Consider the following 21,307-nt stretch of genomic DNA (forward strand, 5'->3'; position numbering starts at 1 on the left):
GGAGACACCAACATTGAATGAACCTTCAATGCTGCAACCACCCACAAAAACCTCACCAGTCATCACTCGACGTATTAATACAGAAGACCAACACCAAGATCAATACCTGCACTGGAAAAATACAAATTTTTATATGACTCCTGACCAAGAACCCACCATGAATGTCGACACTTTGTACGAGAGAGTACTCAACAGAACAGTCAAGTTTACAAATTGTAAAGGAACCCATTGCTCCTTCACAGCACTCAAGATGACCTTTGACCAGTTACAAGCCGACCCAGCATTTCGACCCAAGATTACAAGACTACTTATCGTTTCCTCCCAACAACTGCACAACATAAGGAATGCCTCCAACACTGAAGAAATCATGTAACTCCTGACTTACACTTTAACGACACCTGACCAATCAAGAAGCTAGCCTCCCTTGACCACGCCTCCAGCTTCTGCCAGCTACCAATCAACATCAAGAATGCAAGATGCAGATAGCTTGCCAGCCGGACAACTGAGTGTTCTCCTGTTTTTTGTGTTGCTGTTTCCGTCTGCTTCCAAGGCTTAGCTGTTGGGTCTAGTCCTGACTCTTCTCTCTTCGACTCAAGACATTCCTCTCACCGACTATTCTTCGAGCTGTCCCCACTTGCCCCTCGCCCCTAGTGGGTCCTTACCTGTGAGTCCTCTGTGTGCGTATCACTGCATTCTTCTGCACTTTCTCCAGTTTCTTAACAAGGTGCTGTTGCATGTTCAAATATATTACTGACATGTTTATTAAGCACCTGGACTGACTTAAAATTCTTGACAGCCACACTCAGATTTGCCAGGCGAGCATTGGCTGCAGAGGTTATTTAGTTCATTTGAGCCCCTTACAGTATTCAATACACTATGCTTACTCCCAGGTTTTTTTCCTTACTCCCAGAATCTATACTCGTGTCCAGTCTTCTGGCCCCTTCCCCAATCTTCCTAGGCTTGCATTTGCTGGGGTTGAATTCAAGCAACCACTTACCTGACCAACCCTGCAGGGGTTCTGTTGGTGCCTTTGGGAAATGAATGAGCAGATGCTCTACAATAGATTTTTGCCTTTGTGACTTTGACCCCAATCCACAGATATGTATTCTTAGAAGGGACAGGTCCGGTAAGCCCCTGTAGACTGGGAGCAGGTTATACAGGGTTTGGCAGGACATGGGTGTTTGGGCCTGATCCTTCAACATGAATCGTCACTTGAAACAAATCTATCGACTGAGGATTGGGCACATTTATCTCGTCCATAGTCACTTGTTTGCAGGTGCTCGTGTTCCCTTCTGTGTAGCTTATGGTGTGCCACTGATTAGCTTATATTTTATTCTTGCCCCTTGGCTTAAGCCTTTCTGCCTTTGTCATGCTTTTCTATAATTACCTAGGTGCCAGTAGGGACCAGCTAGAGCTTTTAATGGACCCTTTTGGTATTAATAATTTAATAGGGGTTTTAATTGATGCTGGATATTTTAACTTGGTATGGGGGTATTTGTTCGTTGGTTTTATTTTAATGATTTTATCCTTATTTTATTGTGTATTTGTTTATGCCTGCAGTTGCTGAGTGACCTACATAGTCAGTGCTCCATAAGCAACAGTAGATGTAACATTTATGGAGCATGACTCATGAAATCATATTAACACTTGCACACAAATACAGAATGGGTGGAGCTCAACCCCATGGCATACCTGAAGTATACCTGGAGAGGGTTTCGGTGTTCAGTGTCCCTGTGGCCCGGTCTGAGACTAGGCCTCATGGTGGATCAGGGTATGATCAGCCAGGCTGTTACTAGCAATAAATGGTATAAAATACCGACACAATGGAAATATAAACACATATGCAGTATAATGTGATCCTTTATTGACAACGTTTTGCCCACACAGTGGTAACTTTTCAAGTTACAAACAGATCTGTTTGTAACTTGAAAAAGCCCACTGTGGGCAAAACATTGTCAATAAAGGATCACATTATACTGCATGTGTGTGTATATTTCCAGGCTGTTGCTGCTGGCTGCACGCAAACTGACATACGAACTGCAGCCTGGCTGGTTGGGTACTGACTTGAGGTGCTTGTCCAGTGCCTTCTTGAAGACAGCCACGGGTCTATTGGTAATCCCCCTTATGTATGCTGGGAGGCAGTTGAACAGTCTTGGGCCCCTGACACTTATTGTGTAGTCTCTGTACTAGTGGGACCCCTGCTTTTCATTGGGGGAATGTTGCATCTCCTGCTGAGTCTTTTGTTTTCGTAGGGAGTGATTTTTGTGTGCAATTTTGGTTCTAATCCCTCTAGGATTTTCCAAGTGTATAGTATTATCATGTATATCTCTCACCTGCATTCCAGGGAATACAAATCAAGGGACTTCAACCATTCCCAGTAATTTAGGTGCTTTATCATACTTATGTGTACACTCTTCAGGTCAGCAATTTCACCTGCCTTGAAGGAGGCAGTTAGTGTACAGCAGGGCAGGGAAGTTGTAGGACTTCCCTGCCATGTGTTCAAACCCCACCCATTCTGTGATATATAGAGCACTTTGAGACTACTAATAGTCTCAACTGCCACTTAGAACTGCTAACATTTTTACCCTCCAGAGGTTCACCTGCATGTGGTTTTTCAACTTACTGTATTGAAGGGGTTGACTGAGGAATGATTCTTAAATTTTTGTTTTTCCAGGATGTGTCCTGTCTCATTTTTGCTACTAATGTTTTTCATTGTGTTGTCTTTGCCAGTGTGTTGAGAAGCATGGCGAAAACTGGGATGATGTGAAATCATGTGTTGTCTCAGAGAAAGGCAGTAGCATAATGAAGCATATGGGTGACATGACCAATAGTCTTGAGCCCAGGGTCTCCTTCATCCCAACAATTACTGTGGATAGGGTATGTAAATCTGGTATAAATACTCATTTTATATGGTCTTTTCTTTATTAAGCTATGAAGCAACTTTTGTAAGTATATCTGACAGACTAGGTAATCACTTGAATAAGTACAATAATACTAAATGATAATTGATTGAATCCCAGAAATTTTTGTAAATGTACATTATAATAATACTTTATTTCAGCATGATATAAAGTTTGTACAAAGGTGAATGACATTTAGATGTGCATGCCCCGTAGTATGCAGAGCATTTCGGGCAAACCTATAACTAATTTAAGATTAATAAGGCAGTGACAATTTGAGTAATTTTATACATAGTCTTTTAGGCAAGTGTAAATATAAATTTACATCAGTGCTGCTGTAACAGTATTTAAAATAACTAGCAAGATTAAGAAGTTTGTAATTGCTCTACATTTAGTTTCATTTAAGTAGTGAGGCTGTGGGTAGGATGAGGAAGGGAGTAAAGTTGTAAGTTCATGCAAATGCACAGCTCTATAATAGGCTGTATGTATGCCTTCAGCTTAAAAAAAAATTTAAAGCCTATTTAAATTCATGTAAAAACAGCCAGAGTTTTAACAATACAGCACTACATGACCCTTGTGAGTTTAATGCATAGTTATAATTAAAAAAAATACTGCAGTGTGGAGTCATACCAAAAGGGTTTACTGTATATAGTATATATATACAATGTGTGTATAGTGCTGTATACATACATTTTTTTTTTTTTTCAACAAGTCGGCCGTCTCCCACCGAGGCAGGGTGATCCAAAAAAGTAAGAAAATCCCCAAAAAGAAAATACTTTATCATCATTCAACACTTTCACCACACTCACACATTATCACTGTTTTTGCAGAGGTGCTCAGAATACAACAGTTTAGAAGCATATACATATTAAGATACACAACATATCCCTCCAAACTGCCAATATCCCAAACCCCTCCTTTAAAGTGCAAGCATTGTACTTCCCATTTCCAGGACTCAAGTCCGACTATATGAAAATAACCGGTTTCCCTGAATCCCTTCACTAAATATTACCCTGCTCACACTCCAACAGATCGTCAGGTCCCAAGTACCATTCGTCTCCATTCACTCCTATCTAACACGCTCACGCACGCTTGCTGGAAGTCCAAGCCCCTCGCCCACAAAACCTCCTTTACCCCTTCCAACCTTTTTGAGGATGACCCCTACCCCGCCTTCCTTCCCCTACAGATTTATACACTCTCCATGTCATTCTACTTTGATCCATTCTCTATAAATGACCAAACCACCTCAACAACCCCTCTTCAGCCCTCTGACTAATACTTTTATTAACTCAACACCTCCTAATTTCCACACTCCAAATTTTCTGCATAATATTTACACCACACATTGCCCTTAGACAGGACATCTCCACTGCCTCCAACCGCCTCCTCGCTGCTGCATTCACAACCCAAGCTTCACACCCATATAAGAGTGTTGGTACTACTGTACTTTCATACATTCCCTTCTTTGCCTCCATAGATAACTTTTTTGTCTCCACATATACCTCAACGCACCACTCACCTTTTTTCCCTCATCAATTCTATGATTAACCTCATACTTCATAAATCCATCCGCCAACACGTCAACTCCCAAGGTATCTGAAAACATTCACTTCTTCCATACTCCTCCTCCAGAATTTAATATCCAATTTTTCTTTATCTAAATCATTTGATACCCTCATCACCTTACTCTTTTCTATGTTCACTTTCAACTTTCTACCTTTACACACACTCCCAAACTCATCCACTAACCTTTGCAATTTTTCTTTAGAATCTCCCATAAGCACAGTTTCATTAGCAAAAAGCAACTGTGTCAATTCCCATTTTGTATTTACTTCCCATAATTTAATCCCACCCCTCTCCTGAACACCCTAGCATTTACTTCTTTTACAACCCCATCAATAAATATATTAAACCACCATGGTGACATTACACATCCCTGTCTAAGACCTACTTTTACTGGGAAGTGGTCTCAGTCTCTTCTGCACACCCTAACCTGAGCCTCACTATCCTCATAAAAACTCTTTACAGCATTTAGTAACTTACCACCTATTCCATATACTTGCAACATCTGCCACATTGCTCCCCTATCCACTATCATATGCCTTTTCTAAATCCATAAATGCAATAAAAACTTCCCTACCTTTATCTAAATACTGTTCACATATATGTTTCAATATAAACACTTGATCTACACATCCCCTACCCACTCTGAAACCTCCTTGCTCATCCGCAATCCTACATTCTGTCTTGCCTCTAATTCTTTCAATTATAACCCTACCGTACACTTTTTGTGGTATACTCAGTATACTTATTCCTCTGTAATTTTTACAATCTCTTTTGTCCCCCTTCCCTTTATATAAAGGGACTATACATGCTCTCTGCCAATCCCTAGGTACCTTCCCCTCTATCATACATTTATTAAACAAAAATACCAACCACTCCAACACTATAACCCCCCTGCATTTAACATTTCTGTCATGATCCTGTCAGTTCCAGCTGCTTTACCCCCTTTCATTCTACGTAATGCCTCGCGCACCTCCCCCCCACACTCATCCTGTTCTTCACTCCTAAAAGATGGTATACCTCCCTGGCCAGTGCATGAAATTACTGCATCCCTTTCTTCATCGACATTTAAAAGTTCCTCAAAATATTCTCACCATCTACCCAAAACCTCCATCTCCCCAGCTACTAACTCCCCTACTGTTTTTAACTGACAAATCCATTCGTTCTCTAGGCTTTCTTAACTTGTTTAACTCGCTCCAAAAATTTTTCTTATTTTCATTAAAATTCCTTGACAGTGCCTCTCCCACTCTATCATCTGCTCTCCTTTTGCACTCTCTCTTCACCTTTCTTTTACTCTCCATATACTCGACTCTTCTTATTACACTTCTGCTTTGTTAAAACCTCTCATAAGCTAACTTTTTCTCTTTTATAAGAACATAAGAAAAGAGGAACACTGCAGGAGGCCTGTTGGCCCATACTAGGCAGGTCCTTTACAATTCATCCCACTAACAAAACATTTGCCCAACCCAATTTTCAATGCTACCCAAGAAATAAGCTCTGATGTGAAAGTCCCACTCAAATCCAACCCCTCCCACTCATGTACTTATCCAACCTAAATTTGAAACTACCCAAAGTCCCAGCCTCAATAACCCAACTAGGTAGACTGTTCCACTCATCAACTACCCTAATTCCAAACCAATACTTTCCTATGTCCTTTCTAAATCTAAACTTATCTAATTTAAATCCATTACTTCGGGTTCTCTCTTGGAGAGACATCCTCAAGACCTTATTAATATCCCCTTTATTAATACCTATCTTCCACTTATACACTTCGATCAGGTCTCCTCTCATTCTTCGTCTAACAAGTGAATGTAACTTAAGAGTCTTCAATCTTTCTTCATAAGGAAGATTTCTAATGCTATGTATTAATTTAGTCATCCTACGCTGAATGTTTTCTAACGAATTTATGTCCATTCTGTAATATGGAGACCAGAACTGAGCTGCATAATCTAGGTGAGGCCTTACTAATGATGTATAAAGCTGCAGTATGACCTCTGGACTTCTGTTGCTTACACTTCTTGATATAAATCCCAGTAATCTATTTGCCTTGTTACGTACGCTTAGGCATTGCTGTCTTGGTTTAAGGTTGCTGCTCACCATAACCCCCAAGTCCTTTTTGCAATCTGTATGGCTAAGTTCTACATCATTTAACTTATAAGTACTAGGGTTATGGGCACTCCCAAGCTTCAGAACCTTGCATTTATCTACATTGAACTGCATCTGCCACTTTTCTGACCAAGAATAGAGTTTGTTTAAATCCTCCTGAAGTTCCATAACATTTAAGTTTGAATCAATTATCCTACCTATCTTTGTGTCATCGGCGAATTTGCTCATATCACTAGTAATTCCCTCATCAAGATCATTGATATATATTATAAACAACAACGGGCCCAAGACTGATCCCTGTGGAACGCCACTTGTTACAGATCCCCACTCGGATTTAACCCCATTTATGGACACACACTGCTTCCTGTCAGTGAGCCATGACTCGATCCACGAGAGCACTTTTCCCCCAATGCCATGAGCTGCCACTTTCTTTAACAGTCTATGGTGCGGAACTCTATCAAAAGCCTTACTAAAATCTAAGTAAATAATATCAAATTCTTTATCGTGGTCAACAGCCTCAAAAGCTTTACTGAAGAAAGTTAATAAATTAGTTAGACAAGACTGGCCTCTTGTGAATCCATGCTGAGTATCATTAATCAAGCTATGCTTATCGAGATGGCTTCTTATAATCTCAGCTATAATTGACTCTAGTAATTTGCCTACAATTGAGGTCAGGCTTATTGGGCGGTAATTTGACGGTAACGACTTGTCCCCTGTTTTAAAAATAGGAATTACATTAGCCATCTTCCACATATCAGACACTACACCTGTTTGAAGAGATAAATTAAAAATATTAGTTAATGGTTCACAGAGTTCCATTTTGCATTCCTTAAGAACCCTTGAAAAAACCTCATCAGGACCCGGCGACTTATTTTGCTTCAGTCTGTCTATCTGCTTCACAACCATTTCACAAGTGACTGTGATGTTACATAATTTATCTTCTTCTAGCCCACTATAAAAATTAATTACTGGAATATTGTTAGTGTCTTCCTGTGTAAAAACTGAGAGAAAATAATTATTTAAAATCGAGCACATTTCATTCTCTTTGTCAGTAAGGTGCCCATAGTTATTTTTAAGGGGACCTATCTTATCTCTAACTTTTGTTCTATAGACCTGGAAAAAACTTTTTGGGTTAGTTTTAGAATCCCTAGCAACTTTAATTTCATAGTCCCTTTTAGCTTTTCTTATCCCCTTTTTAATATCCCTCTTAATGTCAATATACTGATTCATAAGATGACACTCGCCTCTTTTGATATGCCTATAAATTCCTTTCTTATGCCCTAGTAGATATTTGAGCCTATTATTCATCCATTTTGGGTCATTTCTATTTGATCTAATTTCTTTATATGGGATAAACGTTCTTTGAGCAGCATGTATAGTGTTCAGAAAACTGTCATATTGATAGCTCTCTTCGTTACCCCAGTCAACAGATAAGTGTTCTCTAAGCCCATCGTAATCTGCTAAGCGAAAATCTGGGACTGTTACTGAGTTATCGCTACTATCGTACTTCCATTCAATGCTAAATGTAATTGATTTGTGGTCGCTAGCACCCAGTTCCTCTGAAATTTACTTCATCATTCCACCAATTAATCCTCTTTCCTCCTTCACCCACCCTCCTATAACCACAAACTTCTGCCCCACATTCTAATACTGCATTTTTAAAACTATTCCAACCCTCTTCAACCCCCCCCCCCCACTACTCATACTTGCACCAGCCCACCTTTCTGCCAATAGTTGCTTATATCTCACCCGAACTTCCTCCTCCCTTAGTTTATACACTTTCACCTCCCTCTTGCTTGTTGTCATTTTCCTCTTTTCCCATCTACCTCTTACTCTAACTGTAGCTACAACTAAATAATGATCCGATATATCAGTTGCCCCTCTATAAACGTGTACATCCTGGAGCCTACCCATCAACCTTTTATCCACCAATACATAATCTAACAAACTACTTTAATTACATGCTGTATCATACCTTGTATATTTATTTATCCTCTTCTTCATAAAATATGTATTACTTATTACCAAACCTCTTTCTACACAGAGCTCAATTAAAGGCTCCCCATTTTCATTTACCCCTGGCACCCCAAATTTTCCTACTACTCCCTCCACAACATTTTTGCCCACTTTAGCATTGAAATCCCCAACCACCATTACTCTCACACTTGGTTCAAAACTCTTCACACATTCACTCAACATTTCCCAAAATCTCTCTCTCTCCTCTCCAGGTGCATATACGCTTACTATAACCCACTTTTCACATCCAACCTTTATTTTACTCCACATAATCCTTGAATTAATACATTTATAGTCCCTCTTTTCCTGCCATAACTTATCCTTCAACATTATTGCTACTCCTTCTTTAGCTCTAACTCTATTTGAAACCCCTTACCTAATCCCATTTATTCCTCTCCACTGAAACTCTCCCACCCCCTTCAGCTTTGTTTCACTTAAAACCAGGACATCCAGCTTCTTCTCATTCATAACATCCACAATCATCTTTCTTATTTGCACAACATCCACGCACATTCATACTTCCCACTTTGACAATTTTCTACTTCTTATTCTTTTTAGTAATTATTACAGAAAAAGGGGTTACTAGCCCATTGTTTCTGGCATTTTAGTTGACTTTTATAACACGCATGGCTTACGGAGGGAAGATTCTTATTCCACTTCCCCATGGATATAAAAGGAAAAGTAATAAGACCAAGAACTATAAAGATAAAATCAAAGAAAACTCAGATGAGTGTGTATAAATAAACTTGTACATGTATGTGTAGTGTGACGTAAGCGTAAGTAGAAGTAGCAAGACGTACCTGTAATCTTGCATATTTATGAGACAGACAAAAGACGCCAGAAATCCTACCATCCTGTAAAACAATTACAGGCTTTCATTTCACACTCACTTGGCAGGACGGTAGTACCCCCCTGGGTGGTTGCTGTCTACCAACCTACTACCTACTAAATGAGAGTCGCTGCTCTCACCGCAGGGTGGCCCGAAAAAGAAAAACTTTCATAATCATTCACTCCATCACTGTCTTGCCAGAGGGGTGCTTTACGCTACAGTTATAAAACTGCAACATTAATACCCCTCCTTCAGAGTGCAAACACTGTACTTCCCATCTCCAGGACTTGAGTCCAGCCTGCCGGTTTCCCTGAATCCCTTCATAAATGTTGCTTTGCTCACACACTGTTCATGCCTATCAAATACGCTCGCGCATGCTTGCTGCAAGTCCAAGCCCCATTGCACGCAAAACCTCCTTTACCCCCTCCCTCCAAGGGTTGGAGAGAGGGGGTAAAGGAGGTTTTGTGGGTAAGGGGCTTGGACTTCCAGCAAGCGTGCGTGAGCGTGTTAGATAGGAGTGAATGGAGACGAATGGTACTTGGGACCTGACGATCTGTTGGAGTGTGAGCAGGGTAATATTTAATGAAGGGATTCAGGGAAACCGGTTATTTTCATATAGTCGGACTTGAGTCCTGGAAATGGGAAGTACAATGCCTGCACTTTAAAGGAGGGGTTTGGGATATTGGCAGTTTGGAGGGATATGTTGTGTATCTTTATATGTGTATGCTTCTAGACTGTTGTATTCTGAGCACCTCTGCAAAAACAGTGATAATGTGCGAGTGTGGTGAAAGTGTTGAATGATGATGAAAGTATTTTCTTTTTGGGGATTTTTTTTCTTTTTTGGGTCACCCTGCCTCGGTGGGAGACGGCTGACTTGTTGAAAAAAAAAAAAAAATTAAAAATAAATTATGTATACTTTCAGAGCCAGCATGATCAGAAGCATATCCTGCAAGATCTTCATAAAGTGCTATGCAAGAGATATAAAGGTCCAAAACTACCATCATGTTAGCTAACAAGGTGCAAAATGCAAGCTTTTAGTCTCATTTTTCTACAACAGGACAAAATGTGCTTTTTTAATTTATACATTTAGTTCATTCCATATAGTACCTGCTCTGATGCACCCTTTTGTACCAGATGTTGCAGTGTGAGCGCATTTAATATGACTGTTTTATGTTAGAGCTATGACAATATTATGTGATTAATTAACCCTTTGACTGTTGGTGTCGTATACTGTACGTCTTACGAGCCAGTGTTTGACATATTAATACACCAAAATTCTGGTGGCTTCAAATCAAGCAGGAGAAAGCTGGTAGGCCCACATGTGAGAGAATGGGTCTGTGTGGTCAGTGTGTGCAATATAAAAAAATCCTGCAACACACAGTGCATAATGAGAAAAAAAAAAAAACGACTGTCTTTTTGGATTAAAACGCCGACTTTGAGGTGTATTTTCGTATAGCATTTTTGGTTGTATTCTTGTTTTCTTGGTCTTGTCTGATAGAATGTAAGACATATTACAGAAATAGAGATGATTTTGATTGGTTTCACGATGAAAAAGACCTTGAAATTGAGCTCAAATTAGCGGAAATGTTTGATTTTTGCCGATGTTCAAGAGTAAACAAATAACGTCACCATCCATTCTAATACGTATGCAGTCATGAATGGGTTGACATTTATACAATTATTACAATAATGCAGTAGTCTGCATAACAGTAAATTTTCTATTTTTTTGTGTGAATAAAAATTCAAAATAGAAAGCAAGAGTAATATAAGAGGACCTGGAGATGTGACTAATGAACAGAAAAAATGTTATTTTAATGCCAGTAATGTCTGCATTGTTTATTCTGGACCCTATTTTGAAGTTGGCATTTTTTTTAATTTGCGTGAAATTGGCCAAATTGCCAATTTCTAACCACTTTATTGAGTAGTTGAAATCTATATATGGGCGGTTTCTTGTACTCAGTCGATAGAACAAATGGAGTTCTAAAGAAATAACCGAGTTTGGTAGACTGGAACAATGGAACTGGCCAAAAATAGGGCTCAAATTGAGCAAAATCGCCGATTTGTATTGCCGAGTTCCCTAACTTCACGAGAGCGTAATTCCATAAGTTTTCCATCAAATTTCGTACTTTTGGTGTCATTACCATCGGGATTTTTTTTTTTTTTTTTTAAATATTTTGCGACAGACATTTCAAGATTTGCGGTCTTGACAGTCAAAGGGTTAAGTTATTGATTCTAGGGCTTTGGCATTTTGTATTTCCTCTTTAGTTATGAATGAATTGGTAGTTATTTAAAGACTGTTTTAATAGAATGTTTATGTATTTTGATAACACGTGGTGTGATAGTGAACTTTCAAGTGAATTTGTTGCAGCTGTGATTTGTTTTTATAATGAATTAATGAATTTATTTTGACTAATTACTGTGCATGCATATGAACACAAGTTTGTAAGTGTTGTGCATTGTATACAGTAGGTCAAGTATAATTTATTTGAAAACTTTAATTTGATTCTGGAAAATGAATGTATTTTTAGAAGTCTTAATACAGGCTTAAAAAAAAAAATAAATGTACGTATTTGAAAGTGATTTTTATACAACAGATAGCAGTGTCTTGTAATTAGTTTAAAATATCAATGTTCGTAGTGTTGTAGTTTACCAGGTTTTAGTGTATAAAAATTTATAATGTAAACAGAGAAAACTTTGCTTTTGATTGTTTTGATGTGTTGTTACTGCAATTAGGATCACTTATATTTTTACTCATTGTACAGTAGTATGACTGTTTTACAGTGGAAACTTGACAAACACACAAGAAAATTAATTATCTTCTGTATGGAATTTTATTTTTGCAAAATTATTCGAGTTTTTGTCATTACCATCCATTATTGGCCCTTAATAAATCTTGAACACAAGTTTATGGTCAGGCTTAATTAACTACATACATAATAGGAGGAACATGTGGGGGTAGGTGGGTGTGCGTGCGTGTGCACGTGCAGGCAACACCTGTATCTACATACATTATTTTGTAAACTATTCAAAAAGTATATGGGGTAGGAATTACAGCAAGGTAGCCATAACACTACCATGTCATCACTCAGATACTGGTTTATGAAGACTACAATTCAATTCTAAAAGTTGTTTAGCAAGATTTTATGCTAGAATCTTTCAAATGGTTGCAGTGGTTTTCGATGAAAATTTCTTTAGGGTATAGATTTACTTGCAGGCTTCGTGGGTTCATTGGCTAAGAGTATTTACTGGGTTTTAGGGCTACCTTGCTGCAAGTTCAAATCCTACCTATTAATTGCTTATAGTCATTCATGTACATATACTTACATGTGTGTGCATGTGACACACACAGGCCAGGAACTGTGACTTGACCCCTGCAACCACAATTAGGCAAGTACATACACTCACACACTTACGTTCATTCATTCATATTCCCTGTTACATGCTCTTTAAAATTAGTGGGTGTTAGTTTAAGTGTCTAATATAGTTGAACACTGAAATCTGCAAGAGTTGCTCGAGAGCCTCATGAATTCAGAATTTGCTAATACTTGTACCTTTAAATTCTCTCAGTACATGTGTAATTATTTTTTTTTCCACCATGGGTTAATTTTGTATTTGAGAAACCTTAAATGTTGCTCTAATTTTGTTAACATTGATAATTAAAAGCATGTCCAGACAGCCGAGAGATGTAAGTGGTAAATCATGGAGCACATTTTGAACAAAATCCTACAAGATAGTGAACCAAGCCATGAAGAAAAACAACTTGCAGAGATTCAAACTGTTCATGAAATGCCCAACTGTACAGTAAAATTGAAGCTTGTGAATTATGATCTTTGCAGAATTTGAGTTTGACCACTGAAAGTATTTCAGTTGTATGACAGTCTGCTATAGTGTCTTTACCCAAATGTATTTGTGGGGATTTGAGCTATTGCACTTGGGCCTTGTCTGTTGAATACAAAAAAAAATAATGTACCCAGCAAATTTATTTAATGGACACTATTAATTTTGAAATATATTTACCCAGCTTACCCTAATAAGTGACACTTCTAGACTTAAACTTTTGGGTTTAGCATTTTATTATACTACTGGATTTAACATTATTCATTGTATCTGGTATTATCCAGTCAGATTTTGTCCATTATATCTGAAATCTGTTAAGAGGTTTAACTTATGAAAAGATTTTCATATGGCATTTCTTTCTCTTCTAGTGCATTTCTTTAATTTGACCTTCACAAGTACACTGTTTTCTTTTACTGCTTTGAGTCATTCTAATGTTCATCCTCCAACTCTCCTTGGTGGTGATCTTACCTAACTTCCCCACTGTCTCATTCAGGTGTTCAGGTTCCATTTGTGTCCCTTGGTCATGGTCCTACTTCATTACCTTCATTTGCAGTCAATACCTCCTGGGCTCTCTAAATATGCACAGAATAGTAGTTATGAAGAATTTATATCATCAGGTCCTCTTCAAGGGGGGCTCCTTGGCGTGGTGAAGAGGCTCTTGGTCTGAGGAATTAGACCTGTCGGTATACTTCCTCAGACCGAACCTAATTACCCCCCAATCCCCTGTTCCCTATCCCATCCTCCCCTTTTTCCTTTCCTTTTTGGCCTTTGTTTTTTTTTTTTTTTTTTTTTATTTTTTTTTTTTCACAGGCACGCTAGTTCCTAGGTAGGGGAAAGGGTACCGGGGTCCATCCCATTCCGTTGAGGTTCTTGGCGGTGGCGTAGTTTGCCGTGGAATCTGGATTGCCTGGGGGATGTCCTGATCCCTCTCCGGTATCCCGGAGGGTGGCTTTGGGTGTCTCTCGGGCGATGGGTGTAACTCTGGAAGCCACCTTTCGGATTCCGGGGGTGGTGGCTGAAGGAGGTATGCTTTGTGGCGGATTTCCGGCCGCCCTCTCTTTTGTCCACCGAGGTAGCTCGGCAGATGTGAGGTTGCTATCCCGGATTGCCGGTTTACTGGCATGATGGGTAGGGTATGGCACGGGTTCCATGCTGCATCTGCGCTACTTGCGGTGCTGAGGTCCTCTTGGGCGCGGAGGGAGATTTCTGGCCCTTTCATTCCTCCTAGGAACTATCCCTCCCCGGTCCCCCCTTTTTTTTATTCTTTTTTTTATTTTTCTTTTCTTTTCTTTTCTTTTTTTTTTCTTAAAAACAAAAAGAAAGAAGTAACCTAACCATGGCAGCCCTAGTCCATGAACCTGCTACCCCCGGGCCCCTTCTTGATACCGCACCCTGTTCTGACCCCGCCTCGTCTTTGGACCACTCTTCGGACATTCCTCATGCCTCTGTACCTCTTGCCGGTGCTGTTTCCTCACCCGCTTCAGGTACTGAGGCCTCGACTGACTCCTTCGATTTATCTGACCTTCGCTCTCCTCTGACTATGCTTCCGGCCTCTCCCTCTACGGTGCGGCAATTTTCGAATCGCCGGCCCGTTCCACGTCGGACCAACTTTGGTCCCACGCCTAAACGACAACGACAATTACCTGCTGATGATACTTCTCCACCTTCTCGTTCTTCTCAGAAAAGATCGACACTTCCTTCACTACCTTTCCACGCTCAGTTTCAGACTGCACAATGGACCAAATTCTTCACTTTACGACCGACTTCCTCTACTGCCTATCTTTCTGACCACAGTATTGGCAAGGCACTCCAACGCCATGTTGGTAAAGATATTTCTTTTCATGCTCTTAAGAGCGGTACGCGCATCGTCACCGTACAGAATGCTACCCAGGCTCGTGAGCTTTCTCGTCTTTCCCATATCGATACTGTTCCTGTAACTATTGAAAAGCATCATTCCCTCAATTCTTGTAGTGGTACAGTCATTCTGCCCCATACCATAGTTCAACAAAATTTCCAGACATGTGGCACTGACATTCTTGAACAGCTGGAACTCCAAGATCTCCCAATCCTCAAGGTAGACACTTACGTTCTTCCTGCCCGCGGGCGGAGACGATACCCTAGCAATGTGGCTCGTTTAACTTTTGACAGCCGTGAACTCCCATCCTCAGTTTATGTAGCAGGACATCGGTTACAAGTTCGAAAGGTGATCCCTACACCGCAACAGTGTAGAAATTGCTGGCGATTTGGCCATCCAGCGAAATATTGCAGATCTATCGCCGAATGCCCAGTCTGTGGTGCCGATGACCATTCTAATACATCTTGCAATCGACCTCCCTCTTGCCTTAATTGTCATGAGGCTCACCCTTCGTACTCTCGCCGTTGTCAAGTCTACTTAAACGAGCGGGAAATCCGTTACCTCAGAGGCAGGTCTCCCTTATGCCATGGCAGTTTCTCATCTCCGCCTCCAAGGGAGACTACCTCGTGTTTCTTATTCCCGTGTTTCAAAACGTCCCCCCACTCCTGGTATCCCATCTTCTGCACCCACCTCTGTAGTTACCTCTCCCATAGTCACTCCTGTAGCTAATTCTTTTGCTGTCCTAGGCTCTGACGTCCCTACTTCAACGTCTCAGTCTGATCTTGCTTCTTCATGTTCTCTCTCACAAGCCTCAGTAGCGAAGAGATCTCGTATGACACCTCCTCCCAATCGTCCCTCTACTTCTCAAAAGTCAAAAAAAGGTCTGTTAACACCTCCTACCCATCTTCCACCTCCTCATTTTCCCTTCCCTGTCTCTGTACCTGGTTCTCCCCCTCTCACTGGCTCTGTTACAAGTGTAGAGGTTCACCCTCCTCCTCGTACTGTACCTTCCTCCCCTGTTCCCTCCCAGGTTTCTGCCTCTTCTGTCCCTTTCCACGCTTCTCCAGTTCCCTCCACCCTTCCGTCCCCCCCTACCTTGGTACAGTCCATTACAGTTCCAATCTTTACTCATCCTCCCCCTACCATTTCTAATATTGTCTCCCATACGACGTCTTTGAATTCTGAAACACTTGAAGCAATCTCTGAATATATTGCAGAGACCAAACCATCAATGGACACTGATCCACCCTCCGCTCCTTCTCTCTCCTCTACTCCATCTGCACAACTCCTTTCTTCACAGTGCACCGTTCCTTCGCTGCTTGAACGTTTTCCACTGCCTCCGCATGTGGACTTTTCTAACCCCTCTAGTCCGTAGGAACCCTTACCTGCAGATTTCAGGTATCTTTATCATTGCCAATCATGGCCTATTTACAGTGGAACATAAGCGGCCTCAGGGGTAATCGGGGTGAGCTTCAGATGTTATTCTCCCAGTTTTCCCCTCTTGGTGTTTGCTTACAGGAACCAAAATTACACTGCTGTTATCTCTCCCATCTCAGGCTATAATTTATTGTATTCTTCAAATCCTTTTCCTGATGGGACCTTTAATGAAAGTGCCCTTCTTCTACGCACTGATATTCCGTACCATCAGCTATTTGTTCGTACTTCGCTGCAGCCGTATCCACTTGCATAGGTGGTATACGCTCTGTTCTTTATATCTCTCTCCTCCTCGGGCATTATCTATTCCGGATATTGCCTTTCTTGTTTCGTCATTACCACCACCGATTCTGTTACTTGGTGATTTTAATGCCCACCATTTCCTCTGGGGGGGGTCTCACTGTGATTCCCGTGGCATTCAGTTAGAGGCTTTTCTTGCCACCCACCCCTCCATGTTTTAAATACAGGTACTCACACCCATTTTGATCCTCGGACTCACTCTCTCTTGCATCGATCTCTGTCTGCTCTTCCTCCGCCACATTAGACTTCACTTGGTCTGTTCTTCCGGACTTACATGACAGCAATCATTTCCCAATCATTCTTACTTCCCCTTTATATTCACCACCTCTTCGCATCCCACGCTGGCAATTTGATCAGGCAAATTGGAACCTTTACTCACACCTAACTGTTTTTAGAGAGGTTCCTTCTTCGTCCTCCATCGATGAGCTTTTACACCTCTTCTCGTCCTCCGTTTTAACCGCAGCTTCTCATTCTATACCCCAAACTTCGGGCAGGCATTCTCAGAAATGCGTGCCTTGGTGGTCTCCTGCTTGTGCTCGTGCAGTACGTTTGAAACGCGCTGCATGGGGCAGGTACCGGAAGCGTGCGATTGCGTGCAGAAGCGTGCGATCGCTTGCCGTGTCATCCGTGACGCTAAACACACTTGCTGGTGAGATTGTCTCCACCATCACCTCTGCTTCCTCTGAGTGCAGTCTGGAAAAAAGTACGAAAACTGAGTGGTAAATATTCTCCTGACCCGGCTCCTGTTCTGCGGATTGCCGGTGTTGATATAGCAAACCCACTAGATGTTGCCAATGAAATTGGCAATCATCTATGCCCCTCATTTCTTTCCTGAAAGTCTGCCAGAGAGTTAGCACCCTTGGACTTTTCTTCTCTCAGAGAAGAACAGTATAATGTGCCTTTTACACTTCAAGATCTGGCTTAGCGCTTCTTTTTGATTATAATAATAATTACACTTCAAGAACTGGAGGCGACACACTCAGCTTGCCGATCATCGGCAGCTGGGCCCGACGACATTCATATTCGTATGCTACAACATTTACATCAGTCAGCCCTTGCAGTCCTATTACGCCTTTACAATCTTATTTGGTCACAAGGAGTTCTTCCACAGCTGTGGAAATCCGCCATTGTTCTCCCTTTCCGCAAACCAGGCACTACGGGACATGAAACCTCCCACTATCGTCCCATTGCTCTTACCAGTGCAGTTTGCAAAGTGATGGAACGCCTAGTAAATAGACCTTTAGTGTGGTATTTAGAGACACACAACAGTCTCTCCACTCGTCAATATGTCTTTCGTAAGGGACGTTCTACCATAGACCCCTTACTACGCTTGGATACGTATGTTCGTAATGCCTTTGCGAATAACAACTCAGTTATTGCCATATTTTTTGACCTTGAGAAGGCATATGACAACTTGGAGGTATAATATTTTAGCCCAAGCCCACTCCTTAGGCCTTCGAGGCAATCTACCACCCTTCCTTAAGAACTTTTTAACTGACAGGCATTTCTGTGTTCGGGTTAATAATGTGCTCTCCCCGGACTTTATCCAAGCTGAAGGTGTCCCCCAGGGATGTGTTCTGAGCACAACACTTTTTCTCCTTGCTATTAATGATTTGGCCTCTAGTCTTCCATCAAATATTTGGTCATCACTATGTTGATGACTTCGCTATTGCCTGTGCAGGCGCTGACTGTCACCTTATTACAGTTTCTCTCCAGCATGCAGTCGACCGTGTTTCCAATTGGGCCACCACACGTGGGTTTAAATTTTCCAGCACTAAAACCCACCAAATTACTTTCACTAGACGCTCTGTCATCTCCGATCGTCCTTTGTACCTCTATGGCTCCCGTATCCCTGAACGTGATACAGTCAAGTTTCTGGGCCTCCTCTTTGATCGTAGGTTATCCTGGAAACCTCACATTACCTCTCTGAAGGCAACTTGCCACAGCCGGCTGAACCTTCTTAAAACCCTTGCTCATCTTTCATGGGGAGCTGATCGTCAAACCCTCCTTCGCCTACATTCCACCCTTATCTTATCGAAACTTGATTATGGTGACCAGATCTATTCAGCGGCATCTCCTGCTACTCTCTCTAGCTTTAACCCCATTCATCACCAAGGATTACGTTTATGCCTTGGTGCTTTTCGCTCTTCCCCTGTCGAGAGCCTCTATGCAGAAGCGAACGTTCCATCCTTATCCGATCGCCGTGATGCCCATTGCCTTCGCTACTATGTACCTCTCATGATCTCCGCAATCCTTCCATTTATAGAATGGTCACTGATATTAGTAGACATTATTTGTTCGCCGCCCCTGTTTACTCCGTCCCTTCTCTCTTCGCCTTCATTCGCTCTTGTCTTCTCTTCAATTACCACCTTTCTATGTACATGTAGCATCTCACTTTTCCCTACCCCCCTGGGAAGTTCCAGCTGTTCGAGTCTGTTCTTTCTCTCCCTTGCTCGAAAGCCCAACTGTCTACGGTCGCTTCCCGCTCTTTTTCTTGACCACTTTCACTCTCATTCTCATGCCATTGCTGTGTACACAGATGGCTCTAAGTCTTCTGATGGCGTAGGATTCGCAGCAGTGTTTCCGGACAGCGTCATACAAGGGCATTTACTATCTTCGGCTAGTATTTTTACTGCTGAATTGTACGCCATCCTTACAGCACTTATCCGTATTGCATCTATGCCTGTGTCATCATTTGTGGTTGTCTCAGACTCCCTTAGTGCTTTACAGGCTATACAGAAATTTGATACACCTCACCCCTTAGTCCTCCGTATCCAACTTTGGCTACGCCGCATCTTTACCAAGCAAAAAGATAGTTTTTTGTTGGGTCCCTGGTCATGTTGATGTACAGGGCAATGAACAGGCAGACACTGCTGCGCGGTCAGCAGTACATGACCTACCAGTTTCATGTAGAGGTATTCCATTTACGGACTATTTTGCTGCAATATCTTCCCAACTTCACACCCGTTGGCAACAACATTGGTCTACTATGCTCGGCAACAAACTTCAATCTATTAAACCGAGTATAGGTTACTGGCCGTCTTCTTATCACCAGTGTCGAGGTTGGGAGACTACTCTCTCCAGTCTTCGCATTGGCCATACTCGTCTTACTCATGGATATCTCATGGAGAGGCGCCCTGCTCCTCTCTGAGAATTGCCAAGTTCCATTATCAGTCAGCCACATTCTGTTGGACTGCCCACTTTATCAACGAGCACGCAGAATTTACCTCCGTTGTCGTCTTCGCTCTGCTGCTCTCTCTTTACCTTCCCTTCTCGCTGATGGACCCACCTTTCATCCAGACACACTCATTGACTTTTTGACAACAACTAACTGACTTCACAAATTCTGATACCTTCAGCCCTTTCTACTTCAATCTCTTGCTACCCTCTACCTCCGTACTATCCCCTGCCCCGCTGTTTTCTGTAACCTACTGATCATCCCTCCTCCCTTCTGCCATCCAATACCCTCGCTTCCTTCCCTACCCTGCAGCGCTGTATAGCCCTTGTGGCTTAGCGCTTCTTTTTGATTATAATAATATATCATCAGGTTGAATATCCAGATTGTGCTACTTTTTTATTGTCATGGTGCTGAAGAATTTGTTTGGACATTATACAGTACAGGTTGGCCATCACTGATTCAGCATCATTGGGACCTGCAGTGTGCCGGATTAGAGTGGGTAGGTTAGAATACACTTAACCTATCAGTAGACTGTCTACTACATTTTCATCACTGCTTTCTCCTCCACTGGCTTACTGCTGTATATTTACAACCATGTGCACAGTTTCCGAGTCACTGTAATGATTTAATTTGTCAGTATAATCACAAAATTTGAAATTATGCTAGCCGAAATTAGTACCGGATAACTGATGGCCGACCTGTAGCTAGCTCTAAGTATTGTATTTCCTATTTTTTTTCTGGTTCATTTACTATATTCCTTATGACTGACTTGTTTGGGTTATACTAGTGCATCTGAATTCTGAAGATTTGTATGGCAGCGATTACAAGCACTGAATAAATATCAATCGTGCTAGTTTCTTTGTTAGAAGTAGCGTGTACAATAAGAGGATAACTAGTATTATTTATACAAATATTAAATAATTCTAAATTCCTTAAAAACTGGCATCCATGGGACCAAGATATACCAATTTGTTCTCAATAATACACTTTGAATATTGAACTACTATACCAGTTTTGATAGTTAACCCTAGTAGGCTTAGCACTTTGATTATAACAACCAAGTCTTGTCACTTAAAACACAGGCACATTCCCTCTCCATTTTTTTTCTGGGTGCAGAAGAAATACATTATCAGCTGAAACAGGCACACCAAAACATTTTGTACCCTCTTCCCCACTCAAAATGAAAGCCAGCTAAATAATCTAATAAATGTACTCGGTAGATTAATTAGAATATTTTTTTCCATTAGGTTTTAATATTAAATGTCATTTGGAATTTTTTTTTTTAAGTA

General features: G+C 41.2%; 1 protein-coding gene across 2 annotated transcripts in view; it reads left to right on the forward strand.

The window, feature by feature from the left end:
• Window positions 1–10,715, forward strand: part of LOC128700055 (gamma-interferon-inducible lysosomal thiol reductase) — a 36,896-nt gene extending 26,181 nt beyond the window's left edge. The window contains exons 4-5 of one of the 2 annotated variants that reach the window (XM_053793005.2): window positions 2,731–2,877; window positions 10,337–10,715. In XM_053793005.2, the coding sequence (XP_053648980.1) occupies window positions 2,731–2,877; window positions 10,337–10,423 (234 nt within the window). In that variant the 3' untranslated portion in view covers window positions 10,424–10,715. The remainder of the gene's footprint in view (window positions 1–2,730; window positions 2,878–10,336) is intronic. The other variant, XM_053793003.2, reaches the window with a different exon arrangement.
• Window positions 10,716–21,307: the final 10,592 nt, after the last annotated feature.

The sequence above is a fragment of the Cherax quadricarinatus genome, unplaced genomic scaffold, assembly GCF_038502225.1.
Source record: "Cherax quadricarinatus isolate ZL_2023a unplaced genomic scaffold, ASM3850222v1 Contig200, whole genome shotgun sequence".
Lineage (NCBI taxonomy): Eukaryota > Metazoa > Arthropoda > Malacostraca > Decapoda > Parastacidae > Cherax > Cherax quadricarinatus.